Genomic DNA, 18,754 nt, shown 5'->3' with positions numbered 1-18,754 from the left:
TAGAGAAACAAAGACATATATGATCGCTCCGGACTTAGCTCTCCTTTCAGGCTACCGCTCGTGTATGCAACCAAACTGAGTTTTGACGGACAGTGTTATGAAATAACGACATTTCATAATCATTCATGAATAATCTGGGGCATTTCTCGTTCTGTGATGTGTTAAAGAAAAGTTCATGCAAAAATATATCCAAGTATATAACATTTGGACGACTATCACTTCACAAAACTATAATTCATCTCCCAAAATATACAGAGAAAAAAATATAAACCTAGTTTTTTTTGTTACAGATCATCCTATCTTTGCAATCTTAAATAATAACTTAAAATTCAATAGCCAAATGAATTTGTGTTTAATACCGCGAAAATTTACAAAATATAAGCAGTTTTAAATAGCTAACTAATATCTCATAAAAGCTAATCAATAATTTACCTACGAGTGTCATTTCAAGGATTTTTTATATGTCGAATTAAATTTTGTTATTTTTTAGCAGACAACAAAAATACTTTCCAAAATGAAATATGTATATTATAAAAACCTTTGCTTTGCTTTGTTTCGGGTCAGGTTAGGTGGACTGACCGGTCTTAACTCACATAGAGTGAATGAGCCCATATTGTTACCAGATGTTCAACCCACGACCAAACTAAAAACCCTATCCAAACCCCGAACCTATGTTATAACCTAACGCCTTTTGGTTAATACCATAAGCTTTCTAGGGCCTATCCTACTTGCTGCTTCGAGATCTAATAGCTGTATCACTTCTAAGGTTTGGAGTTTTAGCTTGGCGTTCGTTCCTTTTGCAGCCCCCACTTCATACATCTGACAAGGCCAAATTTAAAAGCAGGTAACGCCAGAAGGCAGTATCCAAAGAAAATACCCATAATAATCCTACAGACCCGTCTTTATGTGAAGAGAGTGACTTTGTAAGCCTAAGTCGTAACACCTGCACATGACTGCAGCCCACGCCTTTCCTGCTTGGTCGATCATGTGCAAGTCTCGCCTTCCATTAATCTCGACCAATCTGATTGGCATCGGTATATTCGGGCTCTGACACTGAAGAGCGCAGCGTATCCTCATATTCACACTTCGCCTCTAACAACACCACGCTCAGCGCGCTCGTGCCTGGCCTTTGAAGGTTTCCATCAAGCTCGCCATGTGCTCGCCAATGGTTTACCACCACAAGTCAACGTATTCCGTCAGAAAAAAATGCTCCAAATAAAACTGGTAAGATAACTTGGATTGTTGGGCTGAGTCCGTTACTTACCTTGGCAGCTGTAACCGTTTTTATTTAACTCATATCCTTCTATGCAATCGCATTCATACATTCCGTCATGGATTTCATAGCACAACTGCTCGCAGGGACTCGTATGACCACAGTGACCTGAAAGTATAAATAAATGAATAAGTTTTTAATAATCAGGCTAATCGTACTAAATACAAACGAACTGAGTTGTGGATTTTGACAAATCAACCATTTGAAATTAGAAGTCTCCATAAACGAAACATGCACCCTATATTAGTGAAAAAGTATTTGAAATGCATAACATTTGAGTTGTCTACGTATCTATATTTTCTATTCACTAATAAGATATACGGTAGGGTTAGAACAATCTAAGCGCAAAATGGCGAAATAAGTCGTACTAAAAATCATAATTCCATATAAGCTTTTTTTGCTTTTCTCAAATCTTTACAGTTTTCTGAATAGAACTTTGCAAGAATTATGACATGTTTTTTGTATAGTGGTACTTATTTTAAAAATTTAAACCAATTACTAGAACAACATACATAAAATGGTCAGATAGGACTTTACCTTGGTTCATTTTATATTGTTAATTTCCCGATTAATATATATTGGAACTATTTTCTGTCACACATACATATACACAAACATTCGTTTTGACAATACCTTACCAGGTACCTACGAACTATAAATACAAGACAAACAACAACAGCAGATCAGAACGAAAAATTACACTGAAGATGGCACGACACCGAAAGCGGTTTGTCTTTAAGCCAACTTTGACAAGGGATGTTTGAATATCGTGGCTTTACGTACGACTTAAATTTTGACAATACAGTTAACAAAAGTAACGCAATTTTCAACTTTTGATAACTTTGACCTCTTTCGGTATTTTTATTTTATTTTTTTTCTTTTATTTGCAGCATTTTTTAAATTAAAATTAAAATTTATAATAATGCAGGTCCCATGAGAATGTCTACCTTGGTGAGGGGATGATTTTTGCGCTAATAAGCCTCATAATCCTAAATAATGATATCAACTAATTACATACGTCCAGCAGAAATTTACATCAAAATCCCAAATCTACACACTTATGAAGTAGGTTCATAGCATTTTTCGTAACTGAAAATTATTTAGCTCATAAAATGATTCTGTGACTTGAATCATATTTTGAACCCTTGGAATACTTTATTTTTAAGTATTGAACAAAAGAAGCTACTTCCAGTATTCGAAGAGTTAAATTATTCAGATAAACGTAAAAATTCTCATTTCACAAGTCGATTTAGGCTGTTATCGCTTGTAACCACAAATAAACCCTTCGCGTTTATCTTTGTATGTACGTAGGTAGTGTATGCATGCATGTAACTCTTTTTATCAAACTAGCAGACCCGGCAGACGTATGTATATTTGGTATATCTGCATACATTTTAATAAGCTTTTTCCGTCTAACTCTGCCCCCCCCCCCCTTACTTTTTCCTAATCCTTCTATTCACTCTCCCTCCGTCTTTTTCGCTTCATCTATCTCCATCTTAGTCTCATTCTATCTCTTTCTCAGTCTCCTTCTCTTTTCTCTTCTCACAAGTTCTTCTCATTCGTCTTCATCCCTTATTGCCAGTCCCAGAGGGTGGTGTATGTATTTTGTTCCAGTCCCATTCCGAGTCCTAGTCCCAGTCCCACTTCGAGTCTCAGTCCCAGTCCTATTCCTAATCCCAGTCCCAGTTCGTATCTGGTCTACTTCCCGGAAAAAATTATCGTAAATACTAATATAGGCAAATTTATATACCAAATTTCAGGCAAATCGAATAGGACGTACATATGTATGTAAATAGGTATGTGGGTATTATTAATTCATGTCTTTATTTCAACTTCGCATGCATATTTATCAGTTTTGACAGGTTGATGCGACTAAATCGAATATCACAATGAAAATTACTTTAAAGCTCTCAGCAATAGTTTTCATTTGATATCCATAATACACACCCATTCTAGGGGTATCCGGGTCCATGTTTTGGCGTATATCTCGAGACCCTAGTCACCTAGCGGTGTACATCTTACTCTGTACAATAGCACACATCAACTGCTTCAATTTGATACCCATAATGTAAAAACACATTCTAGGTGCATCCGGGTCCACGTGTTGGCCTATATTTCGTTACCCTATGTAACCCATAATGTAAAAACACATCCTAGTGTTACCCTGATCCACGTTTTGACCTATATCTCGAGACCCTAGTCATACTAGGCCCACTTTTATTTATATTATTTATTAATGACATCAGCAGTTGTTTTTCGTTTGCAAAGAGTTTACTTTATGCAGATGGCTTAAAAATATTCGCCAGCAGATGCCATTAAGCTGCAGGATGATGTAAATAAGCTTCACCAATGGTGCCTGAATTCCTGTCTCTCTTTAAATACGCAAAAATGCTTCCAAATTATTCATTCAAAATCAACTAACAATTTGTCTACAAAATACAGTATATCTAACTATGAACTTCAATGTGTTGATGAGATTAAAGACCTGGGTGTCGTTTTCGACAAAAAAAGTTTTCTTTCATGAATCACATTAACGACGTAACATCGAAAGCATATTCTATGCTCGGATTTGTACGGCGCAATGCTTCAAAATTCTCAGACCCCTATATCTTTAAGCTGCTCTACACGTCATACGTTAGATCTCATCTTGAATATGCTGTCTTGATTTGGAGACCAAGCAACCAAACGGCCATTTGTAGAATTGAGAGAATTCAAAAAATTTTCCTTAAGTATGCCTTCGGCCGTTAAACTTTTCGGAGCCGATTCCTTCCTACTCTGCACGTCTTTTACTTTTAAGCCTCAAGTCTTTGGAAAATCATAGATCAATACTGCGCTTGTCATTCGTGTATAATAATATTAATGGCTACATTGGTTGCCTATATTTGCTGGAAAAGATTCGATTTAATGTCCACCAGAGATCTCTCAGAAATTCCTTTCCATTATATTACGATTATTTCAGAACGAATTACGCTGGTAATGCTCCCATTACGCGTGCTATTCGGGAGCTTAACTCAATAAGTAATTCCGCTGCTCTTGATTTTTCTATACAAAGGGCTGAATTTATGAATACTTTGAAGTCTGCTTTCTAGGTACACCGATTACTTTTAGGCATAAGTATTTTTTAAATTTTCATTGTATCATAGTCTGTAAGGATTAAACTTCATAGACTTAAACAAATAAATAAATAAATAACTAAATAAATAAATAAATAAACAATAGGCATGAAAACTACCCTGGCCTATATCTCGAGACCCTGTGCGTCGATCGCAACCAAACCTATGTGCAAACCACCGCGTGAGGTATCCCTACAAAAATCGTTGGATCATGTGGTCCACTGGAGTACTTACCACATTGTACTCCACTGTAATGCAACAATCGACCAACTCATATTTCTACACGAACATCCCTGCAAAAATCGTTGGACCATGTGGTCCACTGGAGTACTTACCATTCTACTCCACTGTAATGCAGCGATGGACCAACTCATGTTTCTACACACCTGCAAAAATCGCGAGTACTCCATGCATGCATGTATGTTGTAAGCCGATCATTCCTCGTTGTTAACGATTGTAATCACTACACAATGTTTATTGGACTGTGGGTACTCCATGGATTACTCTGATGTAATGCGGAGCTGGAGTATATGGTCCGGTCCTAGGACATCGCAATGTTAATTGGACCATATTTTTTGTATGAATTGTGGTTAATTTTGGAGCACTCGCTTGGTCCATAGCGAGTACTCCATACATGCATGCATGGAGTAATCGCGATTTTTGCAGGGATATTGTAAGCCGATCATTGCTCGTTTTTAACGATTGTAATCACTACACGATGTTTATTGGACTGTGGGTACTCCATGGATTACTCTGATGTAATACGGAGCTGGAGTATATGGTCCCGTCCTAGGACATCGCTATGTTAATTGGACCATATTTTTTGTATGAATTGTGGTTAATTTTCTCTGCAAAAATCGTTGGACCATGTGGTCCACTGGAGTACTTACCATTCTACTCCACTGTAATGCAGGATGGACCAACTTATGTTTCTACACGAACATGTTGTAAGCCGATCATTGCTCGTTTTTGACGATTGTAATCACTACACGATGTTTATTGGACTGTGGGTACTCCATGGATTACTCTGATGTAATGCGGAGCTGGAGTATATGGTCCGGCCCTAGGACATCGCAATGTTAATTGGACCATACTTTTTTTATGAATTGTGGTTAATTTTGGAGCACTCGCTTGGTCCATAGCGAGTACTCCATACATGCATGCATGGAGTAATCGCGATTTTTGCAGGGATATTGTAAGCCGATCATTGCTCGTTTTTAACGATTGTAATCACTACACGATGTTTATTGGACTGTGGGTACTCCATGGATTACTCTGATGTAATACGGAGCTGGAGTATATGGTCCCGTCCTAGGACATCGCTATGTTAATTAGACCATATTTTTTGTATGAATTGTGGTTAATTTTCTCTGCAAAAATCGTTGGACCATGTGGTCCACTGGAGTACTTACCATTCTACTCCACTGTAATGCAGGATGGACCAACTCATGTTTCTACACGAACATGTTGTAAGCCGATCATTGCTCGTTTTTGACGATTGTAATCACTACACGATGTTTATGGGACATGCATGCATGGAGTACCCGCGATTTTTGCAGGGATAAGCAACTTATGTGAAAGTTTGAACAAAATCGACCGGATAGTTTTTATACTCAGCTGAGCAGAGCTCACAGAGTATATTAACTTTTTTCGCATAACGGTAATCCGTAATGGCATAAACTAATCCAGATAGATATAGACTTCTATATATCAAAATGATGTGGGCGAAAAAATAAATTCATTTAGCCATGTCCGTCCGTCCGTAAAGACGATAACTTGAGTAAATTTTGAGGTATCTTGATAAAATTTGGTACGTAGGTTCCTGGGCACCCATCTCAGATCGCTATTTAAAATTAACGAAATCGGACCATAACCACGCACACTTTTTCGATATCGAAAATTTCGAAAAACCGAAAAAGTGCGATAATTCATTACCAAAGACGGCTAAAGCGATGAAACTTGGTAGGTGTGTTGACCTTATGTCACAGAATTGAAAATTAGTAAAATTTTGGACTATAGACGTGGCACCGCCCACTTTTAAAAGAAGGTAATTTCAAAGTTCTTCAAACTGTAATTTGGCAGTAGTTGAAGATATCATGATGAAATTTGGCAGGAACGTTACTCCAGTTACTATATGTGTGCTAAGGGAAAACACGCCCACTTTAAAAAAAAATGTCTTTAAAAGTAAAATTTTAACAAACAATTTAATATCTTTACAGTATATAAGTAAATTATGTCAACATTCAACTCCAGTTATGATATGGTGCAACAAAATTCAAAATTAAAAGAAAATTTCAAAATGGGCGTGGCTCCGCCCTTTTTCATTTAATTCGTCTAGAATACTTTGAATGCCATAAATCGAAGAAAAATTTACAAATCCTTTTGAAATTTGGTAGGGGCATAGATTTTATGACGCTAACTGTTTTCTGTCAAAATGGGCGAAATCGGTTGAAGCCACGCCCAGTTTTTATACACAGTCGTCCGTCTGTCCTTTCGCTCGGCCGTTAACACGATAACTTGAGCAAAAATCGACATATCTTTACTAACTTAGTTCACGTACTTATCTGAACTCACTTTATCTCGGTATAAAAAATGGCCGAAATCCGACTATGACCACGCCCACTTTTTCGATATCGAAAATTATGAAAAATGAAAAAATGCCATAATTCTATACCAAATATGAAAAAAGAGATGAAACATGGTAATTGGATTGGTTTATTGACGCAAAATATAACTTTAGAAAAAACTTTGTAAAATGTGTGTGACACCTACCATATTAAATAGAAGAAAATGACAAAAGTTCTGCAGGGCGAAATCGAACGGAATCTTGGCAGGAATAATGTTCCTGGTATGACTTATATAAATAAATTAGCGGTACCCGACAGATGATGTTCTGGGTCACCCTGGTCCACATTTTGGTCGATATATCGAAAACGACTTCACATATACAACTAAGGGCCGCTCCCTTTTAAAGCCCTCAATAATACCTTTAATTTGATACCCATATCGTACAAACACATTCTAGAGTCACCACTGGTCCACCCTTATGGCGATGTCTCAAATGGGGAGCGTCCACCTATAGAACTAAGGCCCACTACGTCTTAAATAATCATTAACACCTTTCATTTGATACCCATATCGTACAAACACATTCTAGTGTCACCTCTGGTCCACTTTTATGGCAATAACTCGAAAAGGCGTCCACCTATAGAACTAAGGCCCACTCCCTTTTAAAATACTCATTAATACCTTTCATTTGATACCCATATCGTACAACACATATTCTAGAGTCACCCCTGGTCCACCTTTATGGCGATATCCTGAAATGGCTTCCACCTATAGAACTATGGCCCATTCCCTTTTAAAATACTCTTTAATACCTTCCATTTGAAACCCATGTCATACAAACAAATTCCAGGGTTACCCTAGGTTAATTTTGCTAAATGGTGATTTTCCCTTATTTTGTCTCCAAAGCTCTCAGCTGAGTATGTAATGTTCGGTTACACCCGAACTTAGCCTTCCTTACTTTTTGATTCTATAAGCCTCACACAAACGGACATTCATTTTTATATATATACTAGAAGATCTGGCAGACGTTGTCCTGCCCTAAATTTGGCCTACCTGTATACATTTAATAAGCTTTTTCCGTCTGACTCTGCCCTCCCCCCTCTTTACTTTTTCCTAATCCTTTTATTCACTCCTCCCTCCGTATTTTTCGCTTCATCTTTCTCCATCTTCGTCTCATTCTATCTCTTTCTCAATCTCCTTCTCTATTTTCTCTTCTCTCAATTCCTTCTCATTCTTCTCCATCCCTTATTGCCTGTCCCAGAGGGTGGTATGTATTTTATTCCAGTCCCAGTCCCAGTCCCACTCCGAGTCTCAGTCCCAGTTCCACTCCGACTCTCAGTCCCAGTCCTAGTCCTAATCCCAGTCCCAGTCCGTCTCTGGATAATATATTACTCTGTACCAAAGCACTCATCAACAACTTTCATGTGATATCCATATTGTATAAACACTGCCTAGGCATTCATTGGCCCACGTTTTGGCCTATATCTCGAGACCCTGTACCTGTAGTAACCACCGCGTGAGGTTTACGCAACTTGTGTGAAAGTTTGAACAAAATCGACCGACGCATCTCTTCAAACACCGGCGACCAACTAACACATATTTTAGCCTTTCTATTTATATATATAGATTTTTATTTTTCATACTTCACTATAATATTAAAACGAAATGCAGATTTTCGTTGCTTTTCAAATTCGGCTTAAAAATTTCACATGGAACAACTAAAGACTTTCCTGTATTAAAAAAAAATGTCAGAGTACCTCTAAATCGCGGGCAACCCCAGAAACCCTCCCCCCCTCTCGGCGGGCCTGATGATGTGCGCTACTTGATATCATTCGCTATAAATTGGCCTAAGTCACATTTTTTGAAAAATTTTATTTTAATGCAGTTTTGAAACTGAATTCAAAATACATCGATCACAAAATAAAATATATATTTAAATATTTAAATATGCTAAGTCGTCAGCTGTTAAAAAGAATATGCTAAGTCAACCTTGGCGGCCAGCGTGGTGTGATGGTAGCGTGCTCCGCCTGTCACACCGTAGGCCCTGGGTTCGCACCCCGGGCAAAGCTAAATCAAAATTTTAGAAATAAAGTTTTTCAATTAGAAGAAAATTTTTCTAAGCGGGGTCGCACCTCGGCAGTGTTTGGCAAGCGCTCCGAGTGTATTTCTGCCATGAAAAGCTCTCAGTGAAAACTCGTCTGCCTGCAGATGCCGTTCGGAGTCGGCAAAAAATATGTAGGTCCCGTCCGGCCAATTTGTAGGGAAAATCAAGAGGAGCACGACGCAAATTGGAAGAGAAGCTCGGCCTTAGATCTCTTCGGAGGTCATCGCGCTTTACATTTATTTTTTTAAGTCAACCTGTCAATAATATTAATCTGAATTACTAGTAATTTCTTTGTGCGCACATTTTATTTATTTATTTAATTCATTCAGTCTAAAAGTACATGCTTTGTTGTTGTTGTATTAACGATAAAGACACTCCCTGAAGGCTTTGGGGAGTGTTACCGATGTTGATGGTCCTTTTCCGGATATAGAGCCGGTACGTTTCGGTAACAAAGCACTATTAAGGTACTAGCCCGATTATCTCGGGAACGATTTATATGACCACATTAAACCTTTTAGGCCATCCCGCCCTCCCCATCCCTAGTTCCATGAGCAACTTGGGATCGCCAGAGCCTCGGCTGTCAATGAGGCAGGATTCGCCACGGGTAGGTGAGGTTGACAGTTGGGTTGGAGAAGCTATATATTGCGCTGGCAACCCCTTGAGAAAGTAGCGAACACAACCCCTTGAAATTGGATTCACCAATTGAGACATGCCTTTGGTGTTTGATAAATGCTTTGCGCTGACCATAATTTACTTCAATTACATGCTTTCTTACAGACTAGTTAAAAATAGAAAACAATTCATGCTAAACTTATATAAGCTGTTTTTAAATTAATAACACTAGAATCGATTTGCTACTGAATTCTAGTTATATGTTCATTCATAGCATAATTCCTTTTATGAGTTATTTCGATAAATAATCTATTATGCCGAAGATCACTCAGTGTAATATATGGAATGAACAAATTAGATAAATGGACCAGGGGTCACTTTAGAATTTGTTTGTACGATATGGGTATAAAATGAAAGGTGTTAATGAGTATTTTAAAAGGGAGTGGGCCTTAGTTCTATAAGTGGACTCCTTTTCGAGATATCGCCATAAATGTGGACCAGGGGTGACACTAGAATGTGTTTGTACGATATGGGTATCAAATTAAAGGTATGAATGAGGGTTTAAAAGGGAGTGGCCCCTAGTTGTATATGTGAAGGCGTTTTCGAGATATCGACCAAAATGTGGACCAGGGTGATCCAGAACATCATCCGTCGGGTACCGCTAATTTATTTATATACGTAATACCACGAACAGTATTCCTTCCAAGATTCCAAGGGCTTTTGATTTCGCCCTGCAAAACTTTTTCATTTTCTTCTACTTAATATGGTAGGTGTCACACCCATTTTACAAAGTTTTTTTCTAAAGTTATATTTTGCGTCAATAGACCAATACAATTACCATGTTTCATCCCTTTTTTCGTATTTGGTATATAATTATTGCATTTTTTTCATTTTTCGTAATTTTCGATATCGAAAAAGTGGGCGTGGTCATAGTCGGATTTCGGCCATTTTTTACACCAATACGAAGTGAGTTCGGATAAGTACGTGAACTGAGTTTAGTAAGGATATATCGATTTTTGCTCAAGTTATCGTGTTAACGGTCGAGCGGGAGGACAGACGGACGACTGTGTATAAAAACTGGGCGTGGCTTCAACCGATTTCGCCCTTTTTAACACAAAACAGTTATCATCCTAGAATCTAAGCCTCTACCAAATGTCACAAGGATTGGTAAATTTTTGTTCAACTTATGGCATTAAATGTATCCAAGACAAATTAAATGAAAAAGGGCGGAGCCACGCCCATTTTGAAATTTTCTTTTATTTTTGAATTTTGTTGCACCATATTATTACTGGAGTTGAATGTTGACATAATTTACTTATATACTGTAAAGGTATTAACTTTTCTTTTAAAATTTGACTTTAAAAAATTTTTTTTTAAAAAGTGGGCGTGGTCGTTCTCCGATTTTGCTAATTTTTTTAAGCATACATATAGTAATAAGAGTAACGTTCCTGCCAAATTTCATCATGATATCTTCAACGACTGCCAAATTACTGCTTGCAAAACTTCTAAATTACCTTCTTTTAAAAGTGGGCGGTGCCACGCCCGTTGTCCAAAATTTTACTAGTTTTCTATTCTGCGTCATAAGTTCAACTCACCTACCAAGTTTCATTGCTTAATCCGTATTTGGTAATGAATTATCGCACTTTTTCGATTTTTCGAAATTTTCGATATCGAAAAAGTGGACGTGGTTATAGTCCGATATCGTTCATTTTAAATAGGGATCTGAGATGAGTGCCCGGGAACCAAGTTAACTCAAGTTATCGTGTTAACGGACGGGCGGACGGACGGACATGGCTCAATCGAATTTTTTTTCGATACTGATGATTTTGATATATGGAAGTCTATATCTATCTCGATTCCTTTATACCTGTACAACCAACCGTTATCCAATCAAAGTTTATATACTCTGTGAGCTCTGCTTTTTGCTAATTTATTAAAAGTAAAAAATAAAAGGAACAAGTCTGCGTAGAACACCTTTCTGCATAGGCGGCCTTTGGCCGCGCTTATAAAAAATAACCCTGGGCTACGCCATGCCAAGTCCGGGTGTGTGGTATAACCGTGGCGGTAGCTTATGCAGAAAGGTGTTCTACGCAGAATTACTGTGCATCGCGCGATTTTTATTCCTAATTTTCTATTTTTTTGTAAAATAAATAAATAGAGTTGAATGAAAAAGGTCCATTTTCCTCGTTGGTACTATTTAAAAATTTTTCAATCGTTGGAACAATTTAAAGCATCTAGTACCACCAAGCAAGCAGTGAATTTGATAAAATGGCTGTATGCTTGTGTTCGCGGAAAGTAAAAAAATAAATCATTAAATTTTACAATAATACGCAAATTAAAACAAATGAAAATAGTTGATTGTGGTTTTATAAGCATTATAAAGTGTACTTATGTATAAACTTCTTGTGAAAGTGTTCGTACGTAGATAAAAAGTGATAGTTATACCATGGTAACTTTAATTACTAATAACTAGTAAATTGTTAATAACAATTAAAAATTACTTACTGATTCTCGTTGGGGAACTCCCTGAGAACCTATGTGCAAAATTTCAAAGTTCAAACTCCTTTGGTTTACGAATAAAACCAATTGGTCCCTTAATGTATAGCCGACCCATAGAAACTGTTAGAAGAACGTCAAAGTTTGATAAAATTGTATTTTTAAGAAAATGAAATAACTCGCACCAAAAATGAAATAACTCCCAATGCCTGAACTAAAAACAATGAAGTAAGTCCCAATAAAAAATAAAATAACTCCCAATCTCAAAAAATTATGAAATAACTCCCAAAGAAATTTTATTGGGGATTATTTCATTTGGGAGTTATTTCATTATGAAATAATTACCAGCAAAAATTATGAAATAAGTCCCAATGAATTGCGAGCTATTTCATAATGAAATAAGTCCCAATTTGTATGGAAAATATTTGGGAGTTATTTCATTTTTTTGTTGGGAGTTATTGCATTTGGGAGTTATTTCACTGCACCTATGATGGGAGGCAGTCTGGCCAGTGAAGCATACGAAAAGCAATTTTTGTAAAAATTTTTTGAACTTTCGTAATTTTTTAGGACTTAGATTCATAGAAAGGAGTCCATATTATTGAGAAATATTCAAGACCACTTCTGACCAAGGATATATAAAATGTCTTCAACGCAGGCATGCTTAACCAACGAAACGATATCATTTCGTTACGATAATCAACGTTAATAAACGAAACGAAGTCATTTCGTTTCGTTTATTAACGTTAAGATCGTCAAATTAACGAAATGATTTCGTTTCGTTTTCTGCCATATCAAAACGAAATCAAATCGTTTATGTTGATTATTAATTTCAAACTATGCTGGCAAAGCTGATTGATGGCGGAGTCATTAAAGGTGAAAGCATTAGCCAAGCTGATTGCAACTTTTCTCATGAATTTTGACAGTACGAACATTTCTCAGAGTATTTTTGACATTACCACCAACGAATTACACAAACAAATTACATAGAGTTTGTGTGTGTATGTGTGCTCGTTGTTGCCACCTTACGGCTTCACCATTGCTATAGTATTGCCAGCACAATTCAAACATAAAGTATCACGTTTTTGTTAACGTTTTTAACGTTAACGAAAGCTTTTCGTTTCAGTTAAAAACGAGATACAATTTATTTTGATAATTTCTTTATCGATAATATTTCGAAGTGTTTCAACGGAAACGGTGGAAATTTTTTGATAAACGATTAGCTTAACGTTAAGGTGCATCCCTGCTTCAACGTCATAGGGTCCTTAAAGTCACTGGTGTTATGTCTACTGAACCCAACCATTGTAACAAATTTTGAAACAATGAAGTCAATGTGACTAGAAAAAGAGAGTTTGGAGTCAAAAATTACACCCAAGTCTTTACTCTCTTGACAACGATTAAGAGAGTTAGCATTTAATTTGTAGAGAAAGCATGTGGCAGTTATTTTTTTGGAATAATACACAACACAGCATTTGTTTGAATTTAAAAATAAATTTCTGTCTGCGCACCATCCGGCAAAAGAGTCCAGATCAGAACCGTTAGAAACAGTTTGACAAATAAATATTATTTTTTATGAAATATATAGTTTTAGTGTTATATTTCAATCATTAAAGGGGAGGAGTGATAGGGAAACATATTGACTAAAAAGTGCTAAGTCAGGAGAAAAAATTTGTTTTGAGCGCGGAAATTGTACTAAGTCATAAAATAGCTGCTGGGTTACCATACATGATTTTTATTTATCTTTTTCAAAGCTTCTACACTCAAAAGTATTGCAACTAAGTATCCTCATTCACAGTTTTGAAAAAAAAGGTTATTCCAAAAATTATTCATTTTTTTCGGATCCTGTAAAATTCGTAAAAGTTGACTTAGCACATTTTCACATTAAGATATATGTAATACTCCTATATTGCTACTATAGGCTAGGTCAGACCTGTTAACTTTAAATTAACATTAGTAATCAATTAAATAGGAGCCTATTTTAATGGCTAATGATTACTTCAATTGTTTTCCGAAAAAGCAATTCCTAATTGATTACCATTAAAAAAAATAAAAATAAAATCATGATTTTTTCCGATTAATGAAAAAAATCAAAAAAACCAAAAGTAATCAAAATGATTACTATTGACTATTTTAGATTTTTTCCATTATTTTAGATTTTTTTTTTTTTTTTGATTATTTTTCCACTTTGTTGAAAAAAATAATTCTCGTTTATTACATGCACGAGATAATTTCTACATACAAGTACATTTTAGGATGAAATAGTAAATCGTAAGCGCTTATCGAGCCGAATATATACATGCAACATATAGGGCGTATGGTATATGGGCATTGATCTGAACATATTCTCCGGTAAGTATACACACATGTGCATATTTTACTACACTCATTATATAAAATAATAATGGTTTCATACTTGTTGTTGTTGTTATTGTAGCAGTGCTGGTTTCATACTTAAGTCAAGCCAATTTTGTTTTGTATCCAAAATTATCTAATATATCCGCTATTTTTTAAGTTATGACCTATGATTGTTTTGTAATCAAAGTTTATTATTGTTCGCTTTATTTTAATAATAATGGTTTCATATCATCGCCACTATGTGAGTGTTCTTCGTCCCATTTAGAGAGCTTTATCATATCATTTTTTTCGTTAATATCTTTTGAACGACTCAAAATTAATTTTTGTTTTCCGCCTTCGGATTATTAATACTGAGGTCAAGCCAAGTCTTTTAGGACACGTATTAGCAGTCGACCGCTGTTATAGACTTTTACAATGTATTCTTATATATATATATATTCTTGGAAAATATCCAACCATGTCGAAAAAATAATGTATGATAGGCAAGCAAATGTGTTTGGAATTTCTATTTTTAGTAATAAAAATATGGCTCACTATGCAAAACTTATAATTTTATAACAATTTTTGTTGTTATATCGGCCTACTGATTTGGCCTACGCGAGTTTGAATCGAGCTCAAGGCCTAACAATAATTATTTTATCATTATTATTGTTATAATATATTTTTTCTTAATTTTTAATAATTCTATTCTAATTTAAACATTTTTTCAATTAAGAAAAAATATATTATAACAATAATAATGATAAAATAATTATTGTTAGGCCTTGAGCTCGATTCAAACTCGCGATATTACAAATCAGTAGGCCGATATAACAACAAAAATTGTTAATACATCCCAGCGCACGGGGAAAAAGTGTCAATAAAATATCACACTATGGTATCATCGCCATAAACAAAGTCCAGTTTTCACAACTATTCTGTAACAGATGTCGCAGTGCTGTGAATATCAATTGGCAAGAACCAGAATTGAAGTAGGAATAATGAAGACAAACAAAAAACCGCTGTGATGGCTGAATGGTTATAGCAGCGGCGCCTAAACGTTGCCGATGAAGGAATTTAGCAGTTCCCGAAATCGATCTATACAACGAGCTTTGGCAGTTGTCTAAATTTTTTCTTTCTTCTATTATAATTTAAAAATTTTTTCAATTAAGAAAAAATATATTATAACAATAATAATGATAAAATAATTATTGTTAGGCCTTGAGCTCGATTCAAACTCGCGATATTACAAATCAGTAGGCCGATATAACAACAAAAATTGTTATAAAATTATAAGTTTTGCATAGTGAGCCATATTTTTATTACTAAAAATGGAAATTCCAAACACATTTGCTTGCCTATCATACATTATTTTTTCGATATGGTTGGATATTTTCCAAGAATATATATATATATACATAAGAATATATATCTATATATATATATATATATATATATATACATTGTAAAAGTAAAAGTCTATAACAGCGGTCGACTGCTAATACGTGTCCTAAAAGACTTGGCTTGACCTCAGTATTAATAATCCGAAGACGGAAAACAAAAATTAATTTTGAGTCGTTCAAAAGATATTAACGAAAAAAATGATATGATAAAGCTCTCTAAATGGGACGAAGAACACTCACATAGTGGCGATGATATGAAACCATTATTATTAAAATAAAGCGAACAATAATAAACTTTGATTACAAAACAATCATAGGTCATAACTTAAAAAATAGCGGATATATTAGATAATTTTGGATACACAACAAAATTGGCTTGACTTAAGTATGAAACCAGCACTGCTATAACAACAACAACAACAAGTATGAAACCATTATTATTTTATATAATGAGTGTAATAATGCACATGTGTATATACTTACCTGAGAATATGTTTGAATCAACCCTCATATACTATTCGCCCTATATGTTGCATGTATATATTCGCCTCGATAAGCGCTTACGATTTACTATTGCATCCCAAAATGTACTTTTATGTAGAAATTATCCCGTGCATGCAACAAACGAGAACTTTTCTTTCAACAAAGCGGAAAAATAATTTTAAAAAATCAAAAGTAATCAATTACTTTTGATTATTTTTGATTTCTCTTAGATTTTTGATTACTTTTGATTATTTTTGATTTTTTTGATTTTTTTTTTCAATAATCGTAAAAAATCATGATTTTTTTTGATTATTTTTTTAATCAATTGAAAAGTAGTCATTAAAAATAGAAAATAATGGCAGGTCTGGGCTAGGTACACTCACAAACATCAGAGTGCCGATATATTGCTGTTTAAATGTTTTTGTTTTTTATTCAATAATCGAATGGACCTAAATTATAATTTTTTCTTGTCACACTTATGCTGCTACAATCTTACTGTCTTTACTTCGAATGCAAAACTCAGTGCGAGCATTTTCTATTAGCAATATAGGAGTATTACATATATGATGTGAATCGTCTATTTTCAAAACCGGCATCTCCACAATTTTAATTTTTTAGGCTATGTATCACATTATATTCTAAAAAATCTCCTGTATTTAATATTAAAATAATTACTTAACAAAACCGGCCATATTCAAACCAAATTACTACATATATTTAAATTGCCCTTAGTTTCAAAATCGGCCATCTCCAATGGTGCCTTAAGGCCCCATTACTGATACTTAGCATAGACTTGACTTGGCTTGAGAACTGTCACTTACAGTTCTGTTAAATGAACATTGCATGTTACTGATTACTCAAAACTTAGCAACACTTAACTTGACTTAAGCCTCCATTACTGATACTTAGCATAGACTTAACTTGACTTGGCGTAAACTTGGCAACTTAGCCACGATTATACTCCACTTGGCGCATACAATCTGGCATCATAATCAGCGGTGAAATTTATTTTTAAATAAATGTCAATTTGTATGACAAAATGTCAAAATGAAATGGAAACAAACAAATGGCATCTCAAAATGTAAACGTCACTTAGAACTTACATAAAAAATGAAAATTCAACAGACTTCTAAGTCAAGTTAAGTGTTGCTAAGTTTTGACTAATCAGTAATATGCAATGTTCATTTAACAGAACTGTATGTGACAGTTCTCAAGCCAAGTGAAGTCTATGCTAAGTATCAGTAATGGGCTCTTTAGAAGTCTGTTGAATTTTGATTTTCTATGTAAGTTCTAAGTGACGTTTACATTTTGAGATGCCATTTGTTTGTTTCCATTTCATTTTGACATTTTGTCATACAAATTGACATTTATTGATTATGATGCCAGATTGTATGCGCTAAGTGGAGTATAGTCAAGGCTAAGCTGCCAAGTTTACGCCAAGTCAAGTCAATTCTATGCTAAGTATCAGTAATGGGGCCTTTACGTTCAAAGCCGGCCATCTCCAACCGACCAATAGGAATTCGCAATTTTGTTATTCCCGCATATTCTGCATTTCACGACCAGCGTTGCCATAAGTGAAGATTTTTCTTCAAAATGAAGATTTTTTGGGCATTTTTTTAGAAGAAATCTTCAAATAACGTTTTTTATGTATCTGCCAAAAGATTCTTCTTTTCGAATATTTACAGGCTACATTCCTTTAGACAGCAATTATTTTTAAGCCGTACTCTATTTCTACCACTGAACATATTCGTAAGTGATATCTATTAACCTGACCTGTTTAAGACATAAGACATATTTTTACTTAGTTGGCGGTTTTCACAGCAAAATAAGGTGGCTCAAACCGTGGCCAATAAAATTGGCTAATAAAAAATTTTTTTTTCGATCAAATTAACATGTTCTACACCCCATGCTTTATCTATTTCAAACCTGTTAATTTTGAATTACATTAAGTAATAAACTATTAGACGATTTTTTAATTGGTAATGATTATTTAACTTCTTTTCAGAAAAGAGTAATTATTATATAATTTTGATTAAAAATAATCTAAGAACTATTTTTTTCAATTTTTCTTTTCTTTTTAATTATATTTTTAATTCCATAACCATTACCATTTATTAGATCCATAACCATAACGATTAGTAATCATTATTTAAAAGGCCTCATCTATTGGCCACATATGAAAATTTTGGATGACACAAAAGTTGAGAGTTTCGTTACGGATTCAGCCTATTAGAAGAATGGAAGGGCTTCTTACATAATACTAAACGAACATTTAAATAAGTTCCTATGCGGATATATATTTTGCGTTTATTCCTTAAGGCTTTTTTACATGAGTCGATTTTCCGGCCGATTTTTTGTATACTTTTTTATT

General features: G+C 34.9%; 1 protein-coding gene across 2 annotated transcripts in view; it reads right to left on the bottom strand.

Annotated features, from left to right (window-relative positions):
• The window catches only part of SP2353 (EGF like, fibronectin type III and laminin G domains protein pikachurin), a 165,603-nt gene that overhangs the window by 41,139 nt on the left and 105,710 nt on the right, over positions 1-18,754 (bottom strand). For both annotated transcript variants that reach the window (XM_067777026.1, XM_067777027.1), the window contains exon 4: positions 1,265-1,381. In XM_067777026.1, the coding sequence (XP_067633127.1) occupies positions 1,265-1,381 (117 nt within the window). The remainder of the gene's footprint in view (positions 1-1,264; positions 1,382-18,754) is intronic.

Source organism: Eurosta solidaginis, chromosome 3 (genome assembly GCF_040869045.1).
Source record: "Eurosta solidaginis isolate ZX-2024a chromosome 3, ASM4086904v1, whole genome shotgun sequence".
Taxonomy (NCBI): domain Eukaryota; kingdom Metazoa; phylum Arthropoda; class Insecta; order Diptera; family Tephritidae; genus Eurosta; species Eurosta solidaginis.
The sequence above is the reverse complement of the archived record's forward strand: the minus strand, read 5'-3'. Positions and strand labels throughout refer to the sequence as shown.